The 20,791-nt window shown below is 42.2% G+C and overlaps 1 protein-coding gene across 3 annotated transcripts in view; it reads right to left on the bottom strand.

Moving 5' to 3' along the window:
* The window catches only part of Ccbe1 (collagen and calcium binding EGF domains 1), a 268,355-nt gene that overhangs the window by 10,089 nt on the left and 237,475 nt on the right, over positions 1 to 20,791 (bottom strand). For all 3 annotated transcript variants that reach the window (XR_015443286.1, XM_021239199.2, XM_021239200.2), the window contains exons 5-7: positions 19,316 to 19,468; positions 10,422 to 10,525; positions 3,837 to 3,957 (exon numbers count right to left, since the gene is read on the bottom strand). Coding sequence is in view for 2 of the 3 variants with exons in the window: in XM_021239199.2 (XP_021094858.1) it covers positions 3,837 to 3,957; positions 10,422 to 10,525; positions 19,316 to 19,468 (378 nt within the window). In the remaining variant the exon portion in view is untranslated. The remainder of the gene's footprint in view (positions 1 to 3,836; positions 3,958 to 10,421; positions 10,526 to 19,315; positions 19,469 to 20,791) is intronic.

Here is a 20,791-nt window from a genome sequence, read left to right as displayed (position 1 = left end):
AGCCACCTGCCTGCACTCTGCAGATGTTGAGGGTTTTTTTTTTTTTACTACTGTTGTTTTTGTCTTTAAAATTCCTTTCAGAGGCCTACATCAATACAGCATTGGGAGTATATAAGTTCAAGAACAAGCTATTTAACTGTTTGATAATAACTGATGGTATCTGCTTGATAATATTTGTTTGCATTTGTGCCAGATTTTGTTCATACCATTTTGTCCTGGAAGTTAATGGGGAAGAGACGTACGCAGATGTAGAAACACAGTTGTCAATGATTGTTTTTGAAGTGGGCTGGGCTTTCACGGAAGGTTGGGGAATCCCACACTTTCACTGGGCCACAGAATGGCTCCACACAGGGAAGGTTCCAGGTCATGACTCACTGGTTCTCCAAGGATCACAGCTGCGTGAGCTGTGGGGTGTACCCTGCTCACTCTGCACTAGACCTGAATATCAGCCAGAAAGGATGAAGGAGAAGAGGGCATGGATTTGAGAGCATCTCTTAAAATACTGTGGTGTAAAATACACAACAGAAAATTTACCCATAATGCTAATCAAGGAGATGGGGAGTGGCGAAGGGCAGGAAAGGAGATTTAATCAGCATAGCCATCCTGGGAACATAAAGCAAAGAAATAGGTTCAAAATCTATCTTTGAATGGCTGACAGAAGCTTTGGGGTTTTAGGAAAAAGGGGAACAAAGACAAGGGTAGAGTGTTTCTACAGCTGGCAGCATGGGTAATCCTTATCAAGTTGTGGTCTGGTTGTTCAGTATCTCAGGCTGGTTCTGTGAGTCCTGGGAGAGTTATCATCACTTGAGGGAACAATTTGGTTCCCATCATGAAATGATGGTTCCTGCTTAGAGGCGGCAGCTTTAGTTCCTGGCAAGGGATAAATGTTTCTGGCTGGAAGGTGACCTCACCTTGAGGATGGTCTGGGATGCTCTACTTTTCTTGGAATTCAAGCTGAATACAGGTTTAGGACAATGACTAGAGACTTTTAGGCATTATACCAGGGTATCTGGAACTGTATGATGTACAACCTGGCAATTAGATGTCCAGAGAAAATCCTAAAAATTAGTAACTCTTACCTTGGTATCCTCAGTCTTGAAGGGAGAGGCAATAAGCTAGGCAAATTTAAGGCTAATAAACTTTTCATTATGAATACCTCATTAAGTGATTAACAATCACAATCTGCAGAGCTAAGCAGGGATCTGACCCAAAGTTTTAAGGTAATAAAAGAAAAATACAAAATAAAGGTTAAAATGCCACGTTTCCTCCTACTTTTAGTTACTCACTGGGCATGTGTAGGTTTAGTCTCTAAGTCCTTGTTATAGTTCTGCAAATTTGATGATTTTAGAGATCTCATATAAGTGTAATGATAGAGCATCTGTCTTTTAACTGACTTATTTCACTTAGCCTAATGTTCTCAAGGTTCATCCATATGGCAGTATGTGTCAGAATTTCCTAGTTCATGGGAAAATTAATGGGAAGTTAAAGGCAGGCAATATTCCATCCAAACACGTCTCATGCCCCAGTTCTTACTACTAGTCACAGTTACATCCTGAACGAATTTATATGGGAAGTGGGAGGGATCCTCCACTGATTAAATATTTTACCTACAAAAGCAGAAAGACAGGCTACAGACAACATCTTCTTTCTATTTAATCAATGAACCTCAGAGATCAGTGTATGTCAAGCACATTTAAAATGAGGGGCCTTGATACACAAATGAAGTGCCTTGTATTTAACAGTGGAGACTAGAGAGGAGCAGCCACCCCCTCACCACCAAAGCCAAAGAATTCCAACACAGTATCTTTTCCATGTTGGTGCTCCAAACTGATTTATCACAAGCCTTAGAATGAGCTTCTATTTAAAGGCAGGAGAAACACATTAGCTTTCTAGGTGCTCCGATATATCTCGATGGAGGGCATCAAAAGCACTAGAAGTAGGAAGTGAGAAATTCTTCATGTAAGGGTCTAGTTCATTGCAAAAGCTCACTCATCTGCAATCCTCTCTTTCCATGAAGGACCGTGGACAGTTCAATGCATGTTAGAAACCAGATGGCAGACTTGGGACAGGAGAACTAGTAAGTCATTTATTTGATAAAACAAACCAACAACAAACAAACAAAAAACCCAGCCAGCCAATAGAGACATGTCGACTGGCCTGGAGATGAGTTTCATCCAGGGAAGTAAAGCAAGAGCATTCTTTTACAGAAGGGCAGAGAACGGGCTGGGAATCTGTTTGTAAGGAGAGACCCCAGTCTACTTAGAAGCAGCAAGAGGTTGCCTGTGTGAGGCATCTGCTGGAGAAAACTCTGCCACAACCCAGAGAACCTCAGGTCCAGGGAATGAACAAGAGAACAAACCCAGGTCCTGGGCCAGTTCTCTGTTCAGACTGAGATCCAGGCCACCAATATTAGATAGAGATTTGACTGTCCAACCTAAAACTTACCCATACCCTTTCTGCTTGGACAAATTCTACCAATCTTTTATGTGCAGATCAAACTCCAAATACCTGCAATCATTGCAGGTTACAGCAACTTCTCCTTTCTTTCTGCTCCCACAGCAGGAGGTATCTGCACCCTTACTTGGGGGCAGGTAGAAACTCTTGTTCTCTATTTGAACTCACTGCCCATCTCCTGTCTTTCCATTTAGGATGTCAGGAGGTCATTCCAAACACTTAGCACACTGCTAAACAATGATAACCAGTCATCAGAGAGTCAATGACTTATAATCACTTGCTAACACTAATGTCATTTCCTTTACTGAAGTGAAAAAAAAAATCCACTGATCTGTTTATAGAGGGGCTCATGATAAAACATAAAACACTTTGTTCTTTGAAGTTTTCATTGTATTTTTATTTTTTATTTTTTTTAATTTTTGGTACCAGGGATCAAACTCAGGACCTTGTGCTTGCGAGGAAGGCACCGGAACCACTGAGCTAAATCCCCAGCCCTTCATTGTATTTTCCAATGAAATGATAAGACAAAAAGAGCCGGGGATGTAGTTTGGTGTGAAGGCCCTGGGTTCATCCCCCAGTACTGCCAAAAAACAAAACCCTTTTCTCCAAATTAATAAGGCTGAATCTCTAAAACTGTATGCTGAATTGAAGAAGCCGGATAAAAAAGAACACAAGCTGAAAAATTCTACTGATGTGTAGTTCTAGAACAGGAGAATCTATAGCAAAGGAAAGCAGATTGGTGTTGCCCAGAGTTGGGCACGGGGAGGGGGGTGTGCACTGACTGCATATGAGCACAAGGGAACTCTCTGGAGTGATGGAATGTCCTACACCTTGATGCATGGGGTTGGTTACAAGGTTGTACAGATTTGTCCAAACTCACCAAATGATAACTTAAAATGGATACCTCTTAAGTTAGAGCTCAATAAAGTCTACTTATAAAAACAACTATGTAGAGAGATCTAACAATAAAGGTAATTGTGTGAATAAGGGAGGATGGAAAGATAATTGGGGAACAGTGGAAATGAGGCTGGCCATAAATTGGTAGAACTCAGTAATTACACCATTCAGTTTTATATGTATTCAAATCTTCCCAGCATGAAGTTAAAAAAAGAGCTTGGTGATTCTCTTTTAAAATGATCCTCAAAAATCATATCTAATTCCAAGATAATTACCATTTCCTCCCAAATTACTAAGGGGTTCTTGGGCTGGAAAGCCCAATTTCCCCAGGCCCTCTCAGTGTACATGGGTGTGGCAGCTCCCTGGACACCTGCTTCACTTCTCATTGATGGAAGCTGGAGAACACCACCCAGCCCCCATGGTATGACTGCTTGTGACCTATTCTGGGGATGCTACCAGCTTCCTGGGCCCCTCTCCACACTCACCAGGCGGACCCTGGCCCCCAGGTAGGCCAGGAGGTCCTGGAAGGTAGGCATTTGAGGCCAGCACCTTGTTGCTAGTGATGTACTTGCCCAGTTCAGCAGCATTGTTGGGGAGCAAGGCAATCTGCAAAGAAAAGGGGGAGACTTTGGTCAGAAAGCAATGGCCCCACTGCAAGGGAGACTGTCTACAAAGGCTCCAAGGGATTTTCATGATTTTTCTTTTTAACTATAGCTAGTTAGAGTGCTTTCCATCTTTAGATCTGAGCTTTTGTAATCCACCTACTACCAGAAAATGTGTCTGGTGGGATTTGATACCAGCACAGAACACTAAAGTAACAATTCTGCCAGCTTCTGCCTCTGAGACTCTAATCAACTCTGAATTATAACTTTGGGGAAGAAGAAATGTACAGTGGAATACTGATGTGAACAAGCAGAGTTTCCTTTACTTCTCCCCTTCCCAGGAAAGTCAGCACTTGTCACTTCTCACTTCCTTCCTCAGATTCCCTCTTCCTGCTGAGACTACCTCCTCCCAGTCATATTCCAATGCAATATAGTGAGGCACACTCCGTGAGGCTACATGAAAAACCCCAGGATGTCAGGGCCTAACTTCAAGATGGAAGAACTCCTTATCAGGGATGAGGGCAACTGGCTTGATAGTAATAAGCAGGGAGAGGAAGCAAAGGTTGATCACAAGATCTCAAATCTCCCCGGTCCAGGGCTCAGGGGATCACATGGGAGACTAGGATACAGCTACTGAACTTCAGCCATGCTGTACCATGAGTGAATACAAGGAAACTTGAAAAGGTCTGCTGTCAGGGAAATTCTCATTAGGCTTCAGAAGGTCCTCATCTCCTGCAAAGTTTCTGTTTTGAGCTCGGAGGATTGGCTCTGATTGTTTGCAGCATTCCCATGCCAAAGCACAGCTCTGATGAAGACTTGTGGCCAAGACTCCACTCCCTTGCTGGGTAGTGGCTAGGTGTGGGACCTTCTTGATACAGCTTGAAAGCTGATGATTTTTTTAGTCACAAAGGCAGATGTTCTTGCCAGAAGAAATCCAACGTTATATAAAAAGAGTATCATGACAGTATGTGGTTTCTCCTTAGGCATCTACCTTTACCTGATACATCTTAGGGAGGATGAATTCTTCTGGTTCCTTTATAAGGTGACTACCCTAATCCCATACCCCATTAGCCCCTTTATCAAGCACATGAAATGTTATCATATAAAACCATGGAGTGTCTGGCTGTCCTGCAGTTAAGAGGGCCTATTTCCATTTCAGCTGCCCTATCTGTCCTATTTAGGCCAGGGATGAGCCCTAGGCAGAAACTTCCTCAAGAGGGTTTGTGCCTTCCTATTTGAAGTTCCAACTAAATCCAGGCTGCTAAGATCCATTCAACCCAGGGTATAAGGATACTCTGGGAGTGGGAAGCTCTAGGAATCTTCAACTCTGTCCTCCTCAGGGACTATCCGCAGGACACTTTTTGTGGTACTGGGGATTGAACCCAGGCCCATCCTACTGAGTTATACTCCCAGACCTCCTCTTTAAAATTTTTAATTTTGAGGCGGGGGCTTGCTAAGTTGTCCAGGCTAGGCTTGAACTTGTCATCCTCCTGTCTCAGTCTCCCAGAGTTCTGGGAAGGGTACTAAAATCTTTTGCAAGGCAAAAGCCTTGCAGGGTTGAGAGATTCCCAACCACAGTTGTCTTCTAGATAGGAGATTGTTCTCCTCACTTGAAGATCTAGTGTTCCCTGAAAGACAAGGAATGGCAGGCACCTGCCAGAGATGTCACTCATTCAACTACCCTTTAATCATTTCTCAGAACCCAGTAGAGGTGACTAAGAATTAGCATCTGGTGCAATTTGAAAGCCAACTTTGTACAATTTCAGGTCAGGGATCACAGTTCAGACACCATTATGACACAGCTGTGGTCTGGGATTATTTAAAATGGTGCTGGCAATACACTGTCACAGCAGTAGATCACTCCAACCTGGAAGTGGGTATCTGGAGTCCTGGAGTGAATCAGTGAGGGAAACATAAGTGAATCTTCCAACTACAGGCCAGTAGGTCAACACTGGCAGCTGAAGAATGGTCCAGTTTTATTATCTGCTTCCAGCTGAAAAACTGAAATGTGGATCCCATCTGTGGGCTCTGGCAGACTTGCATTAAAATCTCAGCCCTGCTACTTTCTACTTGTGGCATCTGGGTCCCCTTTCTGTAAGACAGGGACTATAACATCCATCTACAAGGGCTGCCACAAGGTTTTAAACTGGTGATATCCTTAATGTGCCTGGGCCAGTGTCCAGCCATTGTCGTAGACAGAGCAGCACTGGTCTGCCCGGGCTTGCTTCTGGCTCTGTTCCTAAGTAGCTGTGTGACTTCAGGTGAGTCCTCTTCCACTTCCAGATTTTCCACTTCATGTCTATCCATCAAGAAATTTGGACCACATGACCATATCTTATACAGTACTCAACAATTTTGCAAGCAGGGCTGGGGATGAGAACTGCAGGTGGCAGGGTTCTGCAGCTGCCCCCCAGGGTCATTCTCGCTGCGTTTGCTCTCTTGTTGAAGTTATGAGGTAGCCAGTAAATGTTGACCTCAGTGTCCCAACTGACCCATGCTGGGGAAGCACACTGGGCTCCCTTGAGCTCCCATATCAGGCTAAGTGGGGTGAGTAGAAAGTAAAAGCCTATAGGATGCCAGGTGTGTGTGACAGGAAGGCTGTAGTAATGCAGCCTGAGTCTCCATTTCTCTTGAGTTCAAGTAAGTGAATTAAGAGTATTGTTATCTCATATTAGCTTTGTAATTAATGGCACATGTAGCTTACAATGCTGTAGACATGAATCAGTGAGATGCTGCCTGTAAACCACTTTGGAAAGAGTGCTAATGATTAATGTTAATTATTTATTTGGTAAGCATTTATAGAGCTCTTTCTGGGTGACAAGCATTTCTCTAGGTCCTTTATAAATATTAATTTGGTCATTATGAATACCCTAGGTGGCAGGTATCATCATAATTACCTATTTTTCATAGGACTGAGGTACAAAGAGGTATTCTTACCTAGGGTCACACAGTTAGCATGTGGTCAGGCAGGAATTTAACTCTAGCCAATCTGCTTCCAGATTCTGTGCTTTCAATCATTACCCCAAGCAGCATCTCTTAATATAACAATACTTGGGGAAAATGATCCACAGTCACTTTAGGATGAATTAGTCTTCCCAACAATTCTGAGAAGACTCATTTACAGAGTAGGTAGACCAAGGCAGCAGAGGAAGCCACAAGCTACTAAGAACCATCTACCTGCCTGGCATCAAAGGTAGCACTAGAGTTGAGCAAGTGCAGACAGCAGGCCACAAATCTGTTTTAATGAGACTGCACCGACCTCCAACCTCTCATGCCTGTCTAACCCTCCATCCGGCCATTGTCCATTGACTTATACTGTTGATTTGGTTTCCCATTAGACCATAAGTGTACTTGAGGCAAGAATTTATTCCATTCTGTTTTCTGTTTCCTCATTTCCCAGTTCACTGCAGGGCATAGCTGGTGCTCAACAAACACTCCCCGAATCATATTCATTCTGACTACTGACTACTCACCATGGAGAGAATTGCTGGTCTAAGAGTGAAGAGACTCCTGGCTCCCCAGGCAGCCACCAAAGGAGGGTGAACATACCAACATTTGGTCAGCCTAGAACCTACCAAATCCAGGGACTCTGAAGCCACCCACTCTCAACCTGTGCTGCAGGGACACAAGTGACTTTAAAAAAAGATTCAATAGGCTCCTTGGTTCTTATTTTAGTTCAGTGCTCCAACAAGACTAAGACTCATTTAAAGTTAAATTACGGATACTTTATCCCCAAGTTCACCTGTTTTCTTTCAATATAACAGAAAAAAATGGAAGAGGAAGATGCACTGGGTTCTGCATTCCATCTAAAAAACTTTTTATTGGAAAATAAAGCCTAGAATCTGGAAACCTCAACAAACAAACAAATATACCTCAGTAAATTATCAGAAATCAAGCGCCCCTTTAATGAATGCTCAAGTTAACAAATACACCTTTGCCAGCCACTCCAGGCCCCCTTTTCCCATGCCCCGTCCCAGTTTCCTCCCTTCCCCCCAAAAGTAACCACTATCCTGATTTATATTACTTCTTTTTAAAAAAAAATAATTTACCATCGAACAGTACACACCTAGACACTACAGTTTAGCCTTTCTCATCTGAAAATAATACATCTTTTAAGTTCCTTGTTTCTGCAGATTCCTACTTCACCTGTCTTTTCTTTATAATTTATCCCTTGAAGAACCCAGGGCATTTGAAGGGGAGTGTTTCCCACAGTTGGAATTCTGCTGACTGTACACTCACGGTGGCATTCAGCAAGTTCACACACCGTTTAATACTGTGGGGTTGGCCACTGTCCAGGACACCCGGTACTTACTTCTTGGCCAATGTTTATTTGGGCAGATGTCCTACGTTTTTTGGGGAACAGAACAGATGGCACTGCCAGCACCAAACTGATGATCCAAGCACCAGCACAGAAGAAGTAGGAAGAGCCGGTTTTAAGTTTAGCCTCTTGGAAAGTTACTTTACCTCCCAGAGAGTTAGAGAGTATGAGCATCTTTCTTATAGGGTTGTGGTAACAAGTAAATGAGATTCTGGGGCTGGGATTTTAGCTCAGTGGCACCACACCTGCCTCACAAGCACAAGGTCCTGAGTTCAATCCTCAATACCAAAAAAAAAAAAAAAAAGAGATTCTGGATATAAAACTTCTTTGTAAACTACAGAATGCAACACATTCCAACATGAATTACTCCTCATAATGTTTCATGAATGTCAGTATCAACTGAGAATTGTCATGGTGCATGTGTAGGGAGAATTTTGTGTAAGACAGAGCAATTCTAGTCCAACCCAACTGTTTGAGCATTACTGGAGCACTAATAGGACCTCGGGAATTTTTATATAGATCTACACCAAGCTTTTTAAGGGTGACAGATGTCTTGATACAAGCTTTTGAACTCCTTCTTTTTTTTTTTTTTTGGTACCAGGGATCAAACTCAGGTCCTTGCGTTTTCGAGGCAAGTGGCGGAACCACTGAGCTAAATCCCCAGGCCCTGAACATCTTTTTAATATTTCTTCTTTGTTGGATCATGAAATTTTACACAGAGGTTAAGGGAAAGCCAAACTTAGCAGGTGAATTTCTGAATAACTTGTGACATTTAACTCCACTGTTCCTAAAGATCACTCCAACTACAGTGAACTTCCCCTCAGCTTATGGATTATTTCCAGCAAAGGAAAGTGAGGGTAACTTAGCATTATGCCTTGAGACATTATCATCTGCCTTCTCTAAGCCTTGATCCTTTAGACTACAAAATGGAAACTTAATTTTCCCACGCATCCTCTTTTGGGTTCACTCAATAAATAACAGCATCAATTCAATTCAAGCTTAACCTGGAGATCTATATGTGGGATATATTTATTTATACCTCCCTGTGTTTTTACTGGCGTATAACACAAAGTATTCTGCCTGGTCTCCCAATCAGATCACAAGCTATTTAGCGCCATATCCATATTTTACTCATGTTTATACAATACATACATATCTGCCTCTACTAAAATTGATCGTGTCTTCACGAACAAAGCACGAAAGGCCTGCAAAGACACTTTTCTTCTCAGCCTGTTGATCCGCTTGTTTAACAGGTAGCTGTGGTTCTCATTAGGGGCCAGCAGCAAGTTTGTTGGATATGGGAAAGAGATTCTGTCTGTTTACCCTTTTGCCCTTTAGAAGAACTGGTCACCAAAGTTAAACAGATTATATACACCTCTTTGATCTACTAAGAGACTTGAGTTGAAGCAATTAAATAAACAAACCAGCAAGTTTATGTTTCATCAGTGTAAGAGCAATTCCAGAGTTGCTGACAAGCTAACAAACAGACTGACCTCAGGTATATAAAGCCCAGCTCTCTAGATCCAACACAGTCATTAAAGAAATCAGGTCACCAGATCCATCACAGGATCCTGACTCACAGCACAGTGATGTGACTAAAGGCCTGGTACCCCATCAGGCACCCAGAGAGCCTTTCATAGAGCAAGTCAGTCCTCACCCTTGGTGACACAAGGTACCCACATGGCTGCCTCCCTACGTGCACATAGCCCAAAGTTCAGATTGTAATTTTTTAATGTGAAAAATAAAGCCACTGCAGAAGGTCCTAAGTCTACAGAAGTTTAAAGAGTGAATGCTTTCTATTGATAGAACACAGATAAAATAAAATCACATAGGCCTACCCTGGGTTCCACATGGCTGTATATTCATTTCACAAGAAACTGCAGTAGTCATACCATTACCTTCTCTATGTGCCGCTTACCAGGGGCTATTTTGATAATCACTTCCTCAATTCTTTTCCATCACTGTATTTGGTTGCCCTTCAGATGGCCTGCTCAGGAGCGGGAAAGCACCCTGAGTCCAGACCCAGTTGTCATCAACCACAGTGAATGGTCAACGCAGATTATTTATTTTTATATTGACCTTAGACTTCCTGCACTTCATTCAGCCAAGTTCTCCTTTACCCATCTCTGTTCCCACATGCTTGGCAATACCTTCTGCTTCAGCTGCAGCACCGTCTGCTTCATCTGGTGGAATTCCTTGCATGTGGCACAGCAAGTGCCGGCTTTCCCCATGTTCTCAGCCTTCTCCTCATGCCCTGGGAAAGGAGAAGGGTCAGTTCTGTCTAGAGGCCTTGAGGAAACGCAGACTCAGACCAAATGCATCAGGCAGGGTTGTCCTGGGGCAGGGAGGAATATGGGGAGGGATTAGATGTTAAGGATGTTATACTTCTCAGGCCCCTGCCAGCATGCCCGGGATCAGGGAAGAGAGGCAGGAGGTGAGAGGCTCCAGTTTCTCTCTGGGCTCAGCTGGTCCTATTTAGGCATCCCAAATGTGTAAAAGTGTGACCAACATCCCTTTTGATCAGTGCCTTTCATGTATGGAAACAAGAAACATGGTGCTTTTATCAGTGCCTTTGCAGAAGGCAGGCTCTATAAACCTGACATTATTTAGGGTGCCCTCAAAAGGCCAATGTTCATTTCTACAAATATCCCCAAGCTCAGGCAATGGGACTCACGAAGCTGATTTCATCGCTTCTGACCATCTCTTTCTCAATGGAGAGCACACCTGGGCTGTATGGGGCCAAGAAGTAGAGATAGGGTTAGGGCCAGAAGACAGAAGTGTTAAGACAAGCATGAGGAGGAAGCACAGAGAGGGTTGGAAGGTGACATTACTCAACAGTCCCCATTTAACTGGAATGGATGAATGACCAGGCTGGAACAGATGGATGTCATTCAACTGTCCTTAGGTACAACAAATCTAGTGGACCTGGAGCCCGTGTCACCTTTCCATGCAGGAATCCAACATTCCCTATAGTCAGCACAGCCAAAGTTAGCTAAGGTTTCAGTTCGTCACCACGAAATACACAACTGATACAATCGCATCTATGTATCTCATCACCTACCTATATCTCACCCATCCATCTTTCCAAACTTTTTGTCCATCCATACATCTTCCCTTCCCTTCCTCCTATCCATCTATAGGGGACCTACTATTAGGCCTTGTGAGAAGTGCTCCAAATATAACATACATGAAGATACCACTCTTCACAATTTACAACTGAACTTTCTCTTAAGAAGCTAGCCATGGTGGCAGAGCTGAGTCACAATGCACAAGAGCTAGCCCATTTTTGCCTTTCTACTTTTGCATACCCGGTGGTATTTCTTAAGTTGTTGTGATTAAGCACAGAATAGGATAAATCTTAACCAAGTTCTAGGTGCTATTTCAATTGAATGATAGAATGTTAGAACTGACAAACCTTTAGTTCCATGTCTATTGTTGATAAGGAAAGTAAGAACAAGAGAAGGAAATACACTTGTTTTGGGTCTCCCAGAATGCTATGTGCAGACGAGGCATTTTCGGGGCCCAGTTGGCTCTTGAGAGGATAGGTGGTGTGAAACGAGCCTGCTATCAGAAGTTCTGTGGAGAACTCAGAGCTGCCTGCAGACTTCACGGAAGATGCTCTGCTGAGCCATCCTTTGCATGGAAAGGTCTTTACTATTTTTGTCCCTTTGTAGAATTATCAGAAGATGGAGAATCAAGATTAATCTTTTCCAAAAGAGTTGAAGATCCCACTGACATTGAAGTGCACAGCAGGACAGGAAGCAGTATGGGTGCTGGTAGATTCAGATGATCATGATTTGAATCTCAGCACTGTCACTTAGGTTGGACAGCACTATCACTATAGGATGGAAAAGGCATCTGTTCCTTCAATGGTAAAATGATAATAGCACCTGTCACTGGAATTGCTGGAAGGAGTCAATGAAGAAGGGAATGGAATTAGTATGAGGAAATGAGGAAAGGAAACAAAGTCTTTGTAAACAGGGAGGGATGGAGGGGTTGAAGGGAGGGCAGGGGAAGGGGGAAGAAATAAGAACCAAGAGAGTATGTAAAGGTGCAAATTTCCAATGATGAATGCCATTATATTGTATACCTAAAATGTACCAATAAAAGGATATACAAAAAAAAAGAAATAAGACATGTAGGTCGCAGAACAATGCCCTGCCCATGGCAAGTACTCCACACATGATACTCACTGTTGTTATTTATTGTTACTCTTTCTCTACACAATTAGAGATGGTGGTAAGATACCTGATATTATCCTGTGATAATGAAAGCCAGGGGCTTTCAGAGAGTTTGAGGATAAATAAGGACTCACACTGTGTATGTATAGACCTTGAACACACTACTCACTCTGAAGTGGGCATCACCTAATTGCCTTGGAGTTGCAACCTATCTACACTAATGTCAATATAGGGCTAAAAGTAATCTCATGCACCCTATACTAATAATTCATTTACACACCTAGGTTGATGTCTCTTCTTGCATATTTTCAGTCCTCTTGATGTGGCCATGTGTGTTTGGGAAAGGTCTGGTGAAGTATCACCCAATTTTGTTCCAATAAGGTGCAATATCATTAACTAGCCACATGGGGGCACGGAGCTCTAACTTTTACTTAAATTGAGTGGCTTATAAAGATTATTACAAATTGAACACCTTAGATATCATGATAGCAGTAGCTAATAATCTTAGAAAAACCAAAGAATGTTCCTAAGGTATTTCAATTAGGCGGTGTCATAAGTGAACAAAACATGTTTGTTTTCAAAAGCTGAATTGCAGATTCACACTCTGGTGCTGGTGCTCTCAGCCCTGGAGCCACATTGTGTGTGTGTGCGTGCGTGTGTGTGTGTGTGTGTGTGTGCGCGCGCACGCACACGTGTGTACTTCACCCCGCTCACCTGGGGGTGGCATCGAGGCAACAGTACCAGCGTGTGTTAACAGTCCCCAGGTGATTTCAAGGTTAAGAACCACTAATCTATAGATTAGTGGAGCTTGACAGTTATATGAAACACCTGGCTGTTTCTGACACTTTGAAGTATAGTTAAGTGACACTTGGGATTATGGTCATGTTATCAGAAAATAAACAAAAGTTGAAAAATAAAGACTAGTAAGCTAATGACTACGGAGCCACATTTCCTTACTTTGTCTCCCCAGCAGTACTACAGACTCCCTAGGGTGACCAGACTGGCTCCAGCTCCATGCATTCAAAGGGGGGAAAAATCATGAATGCCTATTAACCATGTCTGTGGACTGTAACCTCTCAGTCACCAGAGGCCATCCCACCCTTGTCTATTCCAGGCCTTTTGTGGGTTTTAAAATCCTCTATCTACAATGTTAGAGATGTTGGACAAGGCAAAGTTTTAAAAACATGGAAGAGGGAGAGTTAATTTTAGATTACGTGTGTTTATACTGAATCATTATATCCTCATAAAAAATGACCGTGATGAAACACTGGGCTTATTAATTAGTCAAAAGCAGACAGAACTGCTTAGCTTTCTCTGATGTTCCAGAAGGCAGAGCTGGTTTTGCCTCTCACATTCCCTATTACTAAGTTGAATGTTCAGATATGTACCTATTCATGGTTTGGATACTGTTGGAAAGTTCTCTGCTCAGAAGGTGTTGCAGCTGGGCATGTTTGCAAGTTTCAGTACTCACTTAGATAAAGGACAAAAAAAAAGAGGACTGTATAGTGACAAAAGATTAAAATTCTCAGCACCCAAACTTCTTTGATAACACAATTTTGCCCAGGACATACTGGACAGGCACGAAACACCACACTAATGAGGACTAAAAATAGCACAAGATAAAAGTAAATACAAAAATCATCCTTTCCTCCTCCGAGCTAATGTTATATCTTTCCCTCAAAGGTTAAAACATACAGATACCCTTGTCTAAATCCAAAGAGCCTTTTCCAGGCCTAAGCGAGAGGCCTTGACAATTTGATACTTTGAAGCACAACCTTAGATACAATATAGGCATTCCTGAAAGATTAACAAAAAAACAGGATCCCCTGGAAATGCGTTTCTAAGGATCTACATTTGCCAATTTAGACCCTTTCCCATGTCTCCATCCCCTTGTAAAAATCCCAATCGCTCTCCTGACTGTGCGATTCCTCTTGGAAATTTGCTTGCTGTCCTGCTTGACAGAGTACTCAGTGATCTAAATAAACTCTTGTCTTTCCTGTATTCCTTGTCTATTGGTAAACTCTCTCTCCACCTGTGTCACTGGCCCACTATACATTGTCTGGCATAGCAGACTTCACAGGGAATCAGAAGGTTGGCAATCAATCCTAAGGTTAAGAAACTAATACATAAGATCACACCAAGTTTCAAAAAAAGATTTCAGAGGGCAAAAGGGTCTTTAGAGCTCATGTAATTTAATCCTTTTGTTAAAAAGGGTTCCAAAGAAGAGGAATGAGACCATATACATTGATGGTTATAAATGATAACTTATCCTTGTCATGTTATCAAGTTATTTTCCTGTTGTTGATTCCCTTTTTTTCCCTGTTCAATTACTTGCCTTGCCTGGTGAATTCATTCTGTTGGGGTTCATGGAGTTGTAGTCTTTATCTCTTTTTAGAATGTCCTTCAGAACATTTTGGAATGCTAGTTTGGTGGTCATGAATTTGTTCAGATGTTGTCATGGAAGTATCTCCCCCCCCTCATTAAGTTTATTGGTAAATTTTAGGTATAAAATACAGTTACATACATCATTGGGATCTTGTACCTTTACATGAGTATCTTGGTTCTTATTTTTTTCCCCTTCCCCTGCCCTCCCTTCACCCTCTCCACCCTTCCCTATTTGCAAAGACTTTGTTTCCATTTTTTTCCTTTTCTCATATTTTTTCTTTTCCCTTCTTTCCTTTCCCCTACCCCTCCCACTTCCTCTGCTCCTTTAGACCTTTACTTCCTATTACACAATATCAATTATACATTTTTAAAATGACAATATCAAGATCTAGGAGACATTACCACAGATTTTACAGAATTTAAAAGGGTATAGAAAGCATATTACAAAAGTCTTTTTTGAAATAAATTTGACAACTTCTAAGAAGTACCTTGGGAGACAAATTAATGACACTAACTCTGGAGGAAATATAAAATTTGAATAGCACCTATTACAGAAAGTATATTCCTAGCTTGAAAACCTACCTATATGACAAGAGGCTCATATACATTTTAACTGATAAATTATATCAAACATTTAAAGCAGAAAAAAAGGAACACTTCTTCCCTCATTTTAGGAAATCAACATTATGCTAATCCTAAAACTGGATAAAGATAATAGAAGAAAAAAGTATGAACATAGAAATTTGTTTAACAAAACAAACTATTAGAAGTCAGATCTGGCAATATGTAGAAAGTGGTTTTATTATAGGGATGGCAGTGTTGGTTCAGCATTGGAAGATCCACCCCCAAAGTCATCATTTTAACAGAGGAAAGGAAAAAGCCATATGATCCTGTCAGTAGTTGGAGAAAAAGTATTGGACTAAATTCTACAGCTGTTCATGGTAAAAGCTGACAGGAGACTAGAAGTAGTACAGAACCTTCTCAACAGATTAGAGACATGTACTCCATACTGTCATGGAAGTATCTTATTTCTCCATGTTTTTTTTTTTTTTTTGTACCAGGGATTGAATTTGGGACCTTGTGCTTGCGAGGCAGGTGGCAGAACCACTCAGCTAAATCCCTGGCCCTCTCCATCATTTTTGAAAGATAGTCTTGTGGAGTACATCAAACTGGGTTGAAGACTGTTTTCTTTTAGGGCTTGAAATACTTCAACCTCTTCTTGACTTAAGGTTTTGTCTCAAGAAGTGTGCTGTAATTCTTTTCTAACAGCTTTTAATATTCTGTTCTTGTGTCAAATTTTGGGAATCCTGACGTATGCCTTGGGGCAGTTTTTTTCGTTATTATTATTTTTAATTATAGGTAATTGGAGTTCTATATGCCTCACTTATCTGTCAAATTCTTTTTCCATGCTTGGGAAGTTTTCTGCCATTACTTCTGTGAACTGAATTTCTATGTCAGTTGTGCTATCTCCTCCTTTTTCATTGACTCTGATCAATTTTATGTTATTTTTTCTTTGCATCATCCAGCAAAGAATACAATGTGGGGGAATGGCTGAGAGAGAAGGCATTTTTAAGTGTAACATTACATAAGGTACCAAAAAAGATGCAAATATATATTCCTTATAATACTGCTGTCCAGATTTTTCACTGAATTCTCAGCCATAGAAGCCAAATTGGTCATCTTGACCTCTTGCACTCATTACAAACTCTCTGCAAAGTTTTAAAGAAGTACAGTGTGTTTCTCAGGGAACAAAGCAGGTGAGTGAGTTCTTCCTAATGACTGGACACATTACTCTTCACTAATTTCAAAGATGCAATGAGACCACCACACCCTTTCTCTTCCAGTTCTGCTGGGCCCACCCTTCTGATGTTGGGGACATGGGAGTGCCTTCCACAAGCTAGACCTTGTCATTGCACCCTGACTTGGAGCCATTGCTAGGGTAACACATGCCAGGGAGATTGTATGAGGCTACTGTTCTGGGAATTGAAGAGGAATGTGGTCAAGAAATAAAGAATTACTGCAGGAGGTGGAGGTCACCTGAGACCCAGAACAAGCAAACTTGAGCATATAAAGTCTTAACATTAGTCTCTGGAATTCTATCTGGCCTCTCTAGTTGCTGCTAGTTATGGTCTGTTCTTGCTGTAGGCCATTCCACCCCATGAGGCAGGGGTTTCTTGTAGAAGGGGCCAGGTCCTATTATTTGTACATCTTCAGCATGGACTCCTGCTCTGATACTCAGCAGCAAGGGTTTGTTGTTGCTGTTCCTGATAGTTATGCTCTGGGTTGTGTTACTCTATTCTCCTTTTATACCCATAAAGGAGATTCCATCTACATATAAAGGTGAAGCAAAGATACAATGTATATACTTGCTTAGTTGGACACATCATGGCCTACCCTGTACAGGCAGCTGGAAATTCAATTCCAAAGTGGAAAATTAGAAACCTGCTTTCTTGTGACTAATTCTCAAGTAGGCTCATGAGTTAATAGATCAATGGCTAAGAAGCTGTGCCTAATTCTTCAATGAGATTCTTCCTTTCAATAAGGGACACAATCTAAGATGCATATCCTTGCTTCTCTCTCATCTTCTCTGCCTGAAGGACAGCCTGCTGTCATTTTAATTTTGAATTTAAAAACCCACAGTTTGTAAACATTATTTTTTCTCAGTCAGCTGAGCCTTGCTTTATGATCACTCTGGGTGGACAGGCTTCACATGCTTCAAACTTCCAATGTGCCCCCAAGCCCAGCCCACTGGTTCGTTCACATGATCCCTAACTGCTCAGTCCTGAGTTGGCACTAAATAGCTATTCTGCATTTACTTCTAACACAAGGCAGCTTCCTCATGACTCAACCTAGCTGCCCTTTTGAATTTCATTTTGTAGCTTTCCGTTATTAAGCAGCTGGTCCCCAGCTGTGTGCTGCCTTCCACCCCTTTTGAACCTGGGGCTCCATCTCATGAGTGTCTGGACAATTGTGACTTTTCCATCTCTCTGTATTTTTTGGTTCATGTGATTTGTCCTAAGAAATGGCTGCCCCCTAAGATGGCTTGGGGCCACTACCCTCTCCTGACAGTATTCCAGTCACTTTCCCCTCCTGAGAAAAGTTAGACACCCTCTGATTCCCGAGCCTAGGAGATTACAGCAGCATTCTGGTCTTCAATGGGGGTGCAGGGGCCCATGGTCATATGGGACCTGGTTTCAGGCTAAGTGGCTAAGGACTTTTCTCCTCAGGGAACTTATCGGCCAGCCATGGTCAATAGAGACTATTTTGCTTCAAGGTTCATTCTGGCTGGAAAGCCCTTCATATTGGTCCATACAGGCCAAAATCCTAAATTTTGATGACCAGGCAGGCTCTTTATCTTGGCAGAGAGATCGGAGTTGGTTCTCAAGTGAATGTGGTGATGGTTTGCCTCCCAAGGCACTTATGGAACTTCCGACTTCAGTTTTTAGGGCTGTTTCTGCTTCTCTCCCTCATTATTTTTAAATCCAAACAACAACAACAAAAGTAACCCAGCACTGAGACTGAGACTCTGCACGAGGAACCAGTCATCTCAGCTGAAGCTAGATGACAGGATATAAATCAGTTTCTCAACTCTGTGTTGAAGGACCAGTGTTAGAAATTTTTTAGCTGATTGTGGACTACTACTTTCCCAAAATACAAAATGAATTGCTTAAAAAATTAGACATAAAACACAAGCACAAATTTTTGGATTTAAATAAAATTCCTGTCAAATTGGTATAAAAATTTCTAAATACTCTCAATTTCTGCTTTTATCCAATCATGAATCAGTGAAATAGTTCATAGACAGGACAGAACATACCTTGAGTAGTGCCGATGCAGAGAGGTGCCTTACATGGAAATGTTTCATATTTACATTTCAGCCCATTTTCTTTGACAGTACACAGTGCTTCTGGACTCTTCTCTACTCATTTTAGTTAGCTCTAAACAATAACCCAAATCTACCAATTTTGACAGGAACACACTGCCTTCTTCCATCCCACACCAGCTTAGAACCCTTGAAGTGATCAGGCATTGCTTCTATTCTGTACTTATGTCCTCTCACCATAGGGTCTACCTACCATAAGCACCACCCTTCCTGCCTGCCCTTTCTTGAAGTACCTTGTTGGGCTCCCAAGTACCTATAGATAACATACATGGTATATATAATGCATATTATAGAACATAGTATATATAACACTGAAATAATAATATAAAATTACTATATATAGTAGACTATTATACATAATTATATTTTATACATAACTATAGGTACTTGAAAACTTTATATAATATACAAAATATATTACATGTATAAATATATAACATATAATAAGCATTATGCTTATTCAACATAAAGCAAAACATTACAATTATAGATAAAATTATAGATGTGTATAATATACACACCTCTGAAATGAAAATAAACAATATGTAACATAAAATGTACACAATTGGGGGGTAGTTATGCTTGCCCCACTCACCAGTGTCATTGGGGTATTTGTCACCCCTGGTGCATGTCTTCCCGTCCTCTGTGAGGATGTAGCCCTCGCGGCACACACAGTGGAAGCTGCCCACGGTGTTGATGCAGATGTGCGCACACAGGGTCTGGTTGTGGGTGGCACACTCATCAATGTCTGGATTGAACCCAATGCAGAGAACACTCAGTTTCACAGAAGTCACTTCAAATCCAACAGTTGACATTAGGCTTGGCCCCTCTGCTAATATCTGCAAAGGATACTGTCAGATGTTGACCAGAGAAGCCTGGAATAAAGTCAGGTGCAGGAAATGTGAGCCATCGTGACATCAGCACCATGGCCATGGGGACTGTCATTAGAGACATGGTGGGAAGGTGTCCCTGGCTGTCCTGTGGCTCGCTGCAGGCTTTGCTACCCTTCAGAGAGCTCACCTGGAAAACAGCGATGATGCAGCCTGCCCTAAGCACTTCCCAGGGCTCCTCTGAGGAAAGAATGAAGTAACTGATGGCAAGACAATTTGAGAAGCAGACCTTAAATCTGACTTCTTGCAAGTAAGTAACCTAGTGTGCTGAGGCTTAAGTTCCCCTTATGGTGTAGGTTCCAAACACCATGATGCTGACTCAAAGGTCACTTAGGAATGGCTCCCGCCTAGTGAAGAGATACAACAGTACCTGGGAAAAGCTGCTTCTAATAAAAGAAAAATAGTCATGATGGACCTAAGGGAGAGAGGTTTCTCCAGGAAATCTGCCTCATCATGACCTAGACAGACCCCTCATGGGCTGTGGAAATGAGCCATAGGATCATGAAACAAGTCACCAGGAAAGTCCATATTAACTGTGAACATCACAGACTTGCTCCCCTGCTACATGGGGTGAAAACAAAAATGTTTCCCACCGTGGCAAAAGCGAGGCCGGAGTTCATTTCCTGTTCACTGCCTGAAAATGCTGAGTTGCAGTGAATAGGGACCAGGATACACAGCCCCAAACTGTGTACATGTGGTGGGCAGACTGAGCCGAGCCCTGAACCTTCTGATGCCAAATCCTTTCCAGCTGCTCCCTGAACAACCTGCCAAGGACTCAGCTCTAGCAGGCCGCAAGTATGCCAAGAAGAGTACGGTCATTTGGGTGTTCCCCTGGCAGTCCATACTATACCACCACAGCCTGGAGATCCCCTGGCTCGATCTTCCTGTACTCCCTCAGGCTGTCTCCAGGTGTCCCTGACCTAAACTGTATCGTGAAGCTGCCAGAGAGAGGGGACATTTTTCTTAACAGAATGCAAGTTCCGCTTCTCCTCAAACCTCCAAATGAAAAGAGTACAGCCTGCTAAGCTACCATAAATTCAGCCAAGAGCCCCTGTGCCTCAAACTGAGCCCATGCTCTCTGTAGGAGGAGCTGGAGATCCTGTTTCCATCATGTGACAGTCTCAATTCCATTCTTTGTCAGTGTGAGGTGCCATTCTCAGATGCTGCTGGGGGCAACCAGG

The sequence above is a fragment of the Heterocephalus glaber genome, unplaced genomic scaffold (genome assembly GCF_053883595.1).
Source record: "Heterocephalus glaber isolate CG9 unplaced genomic scaffold, H.glaber_assembly_v1.0 deba00000331, whole genome shotgun sequence".
Lineage (NCBI taxonomy): Eukaryota > Metazoa > Chordata > Mammalia > Rodentia > Bathyergidae > Heterocephalus > Heterocephalus glaber.
The sequence above is the reverse complement of the archived record's forward strand: the minus strand, read 5'-3'. Positions and strand labels throughout refer to the sequence as shown.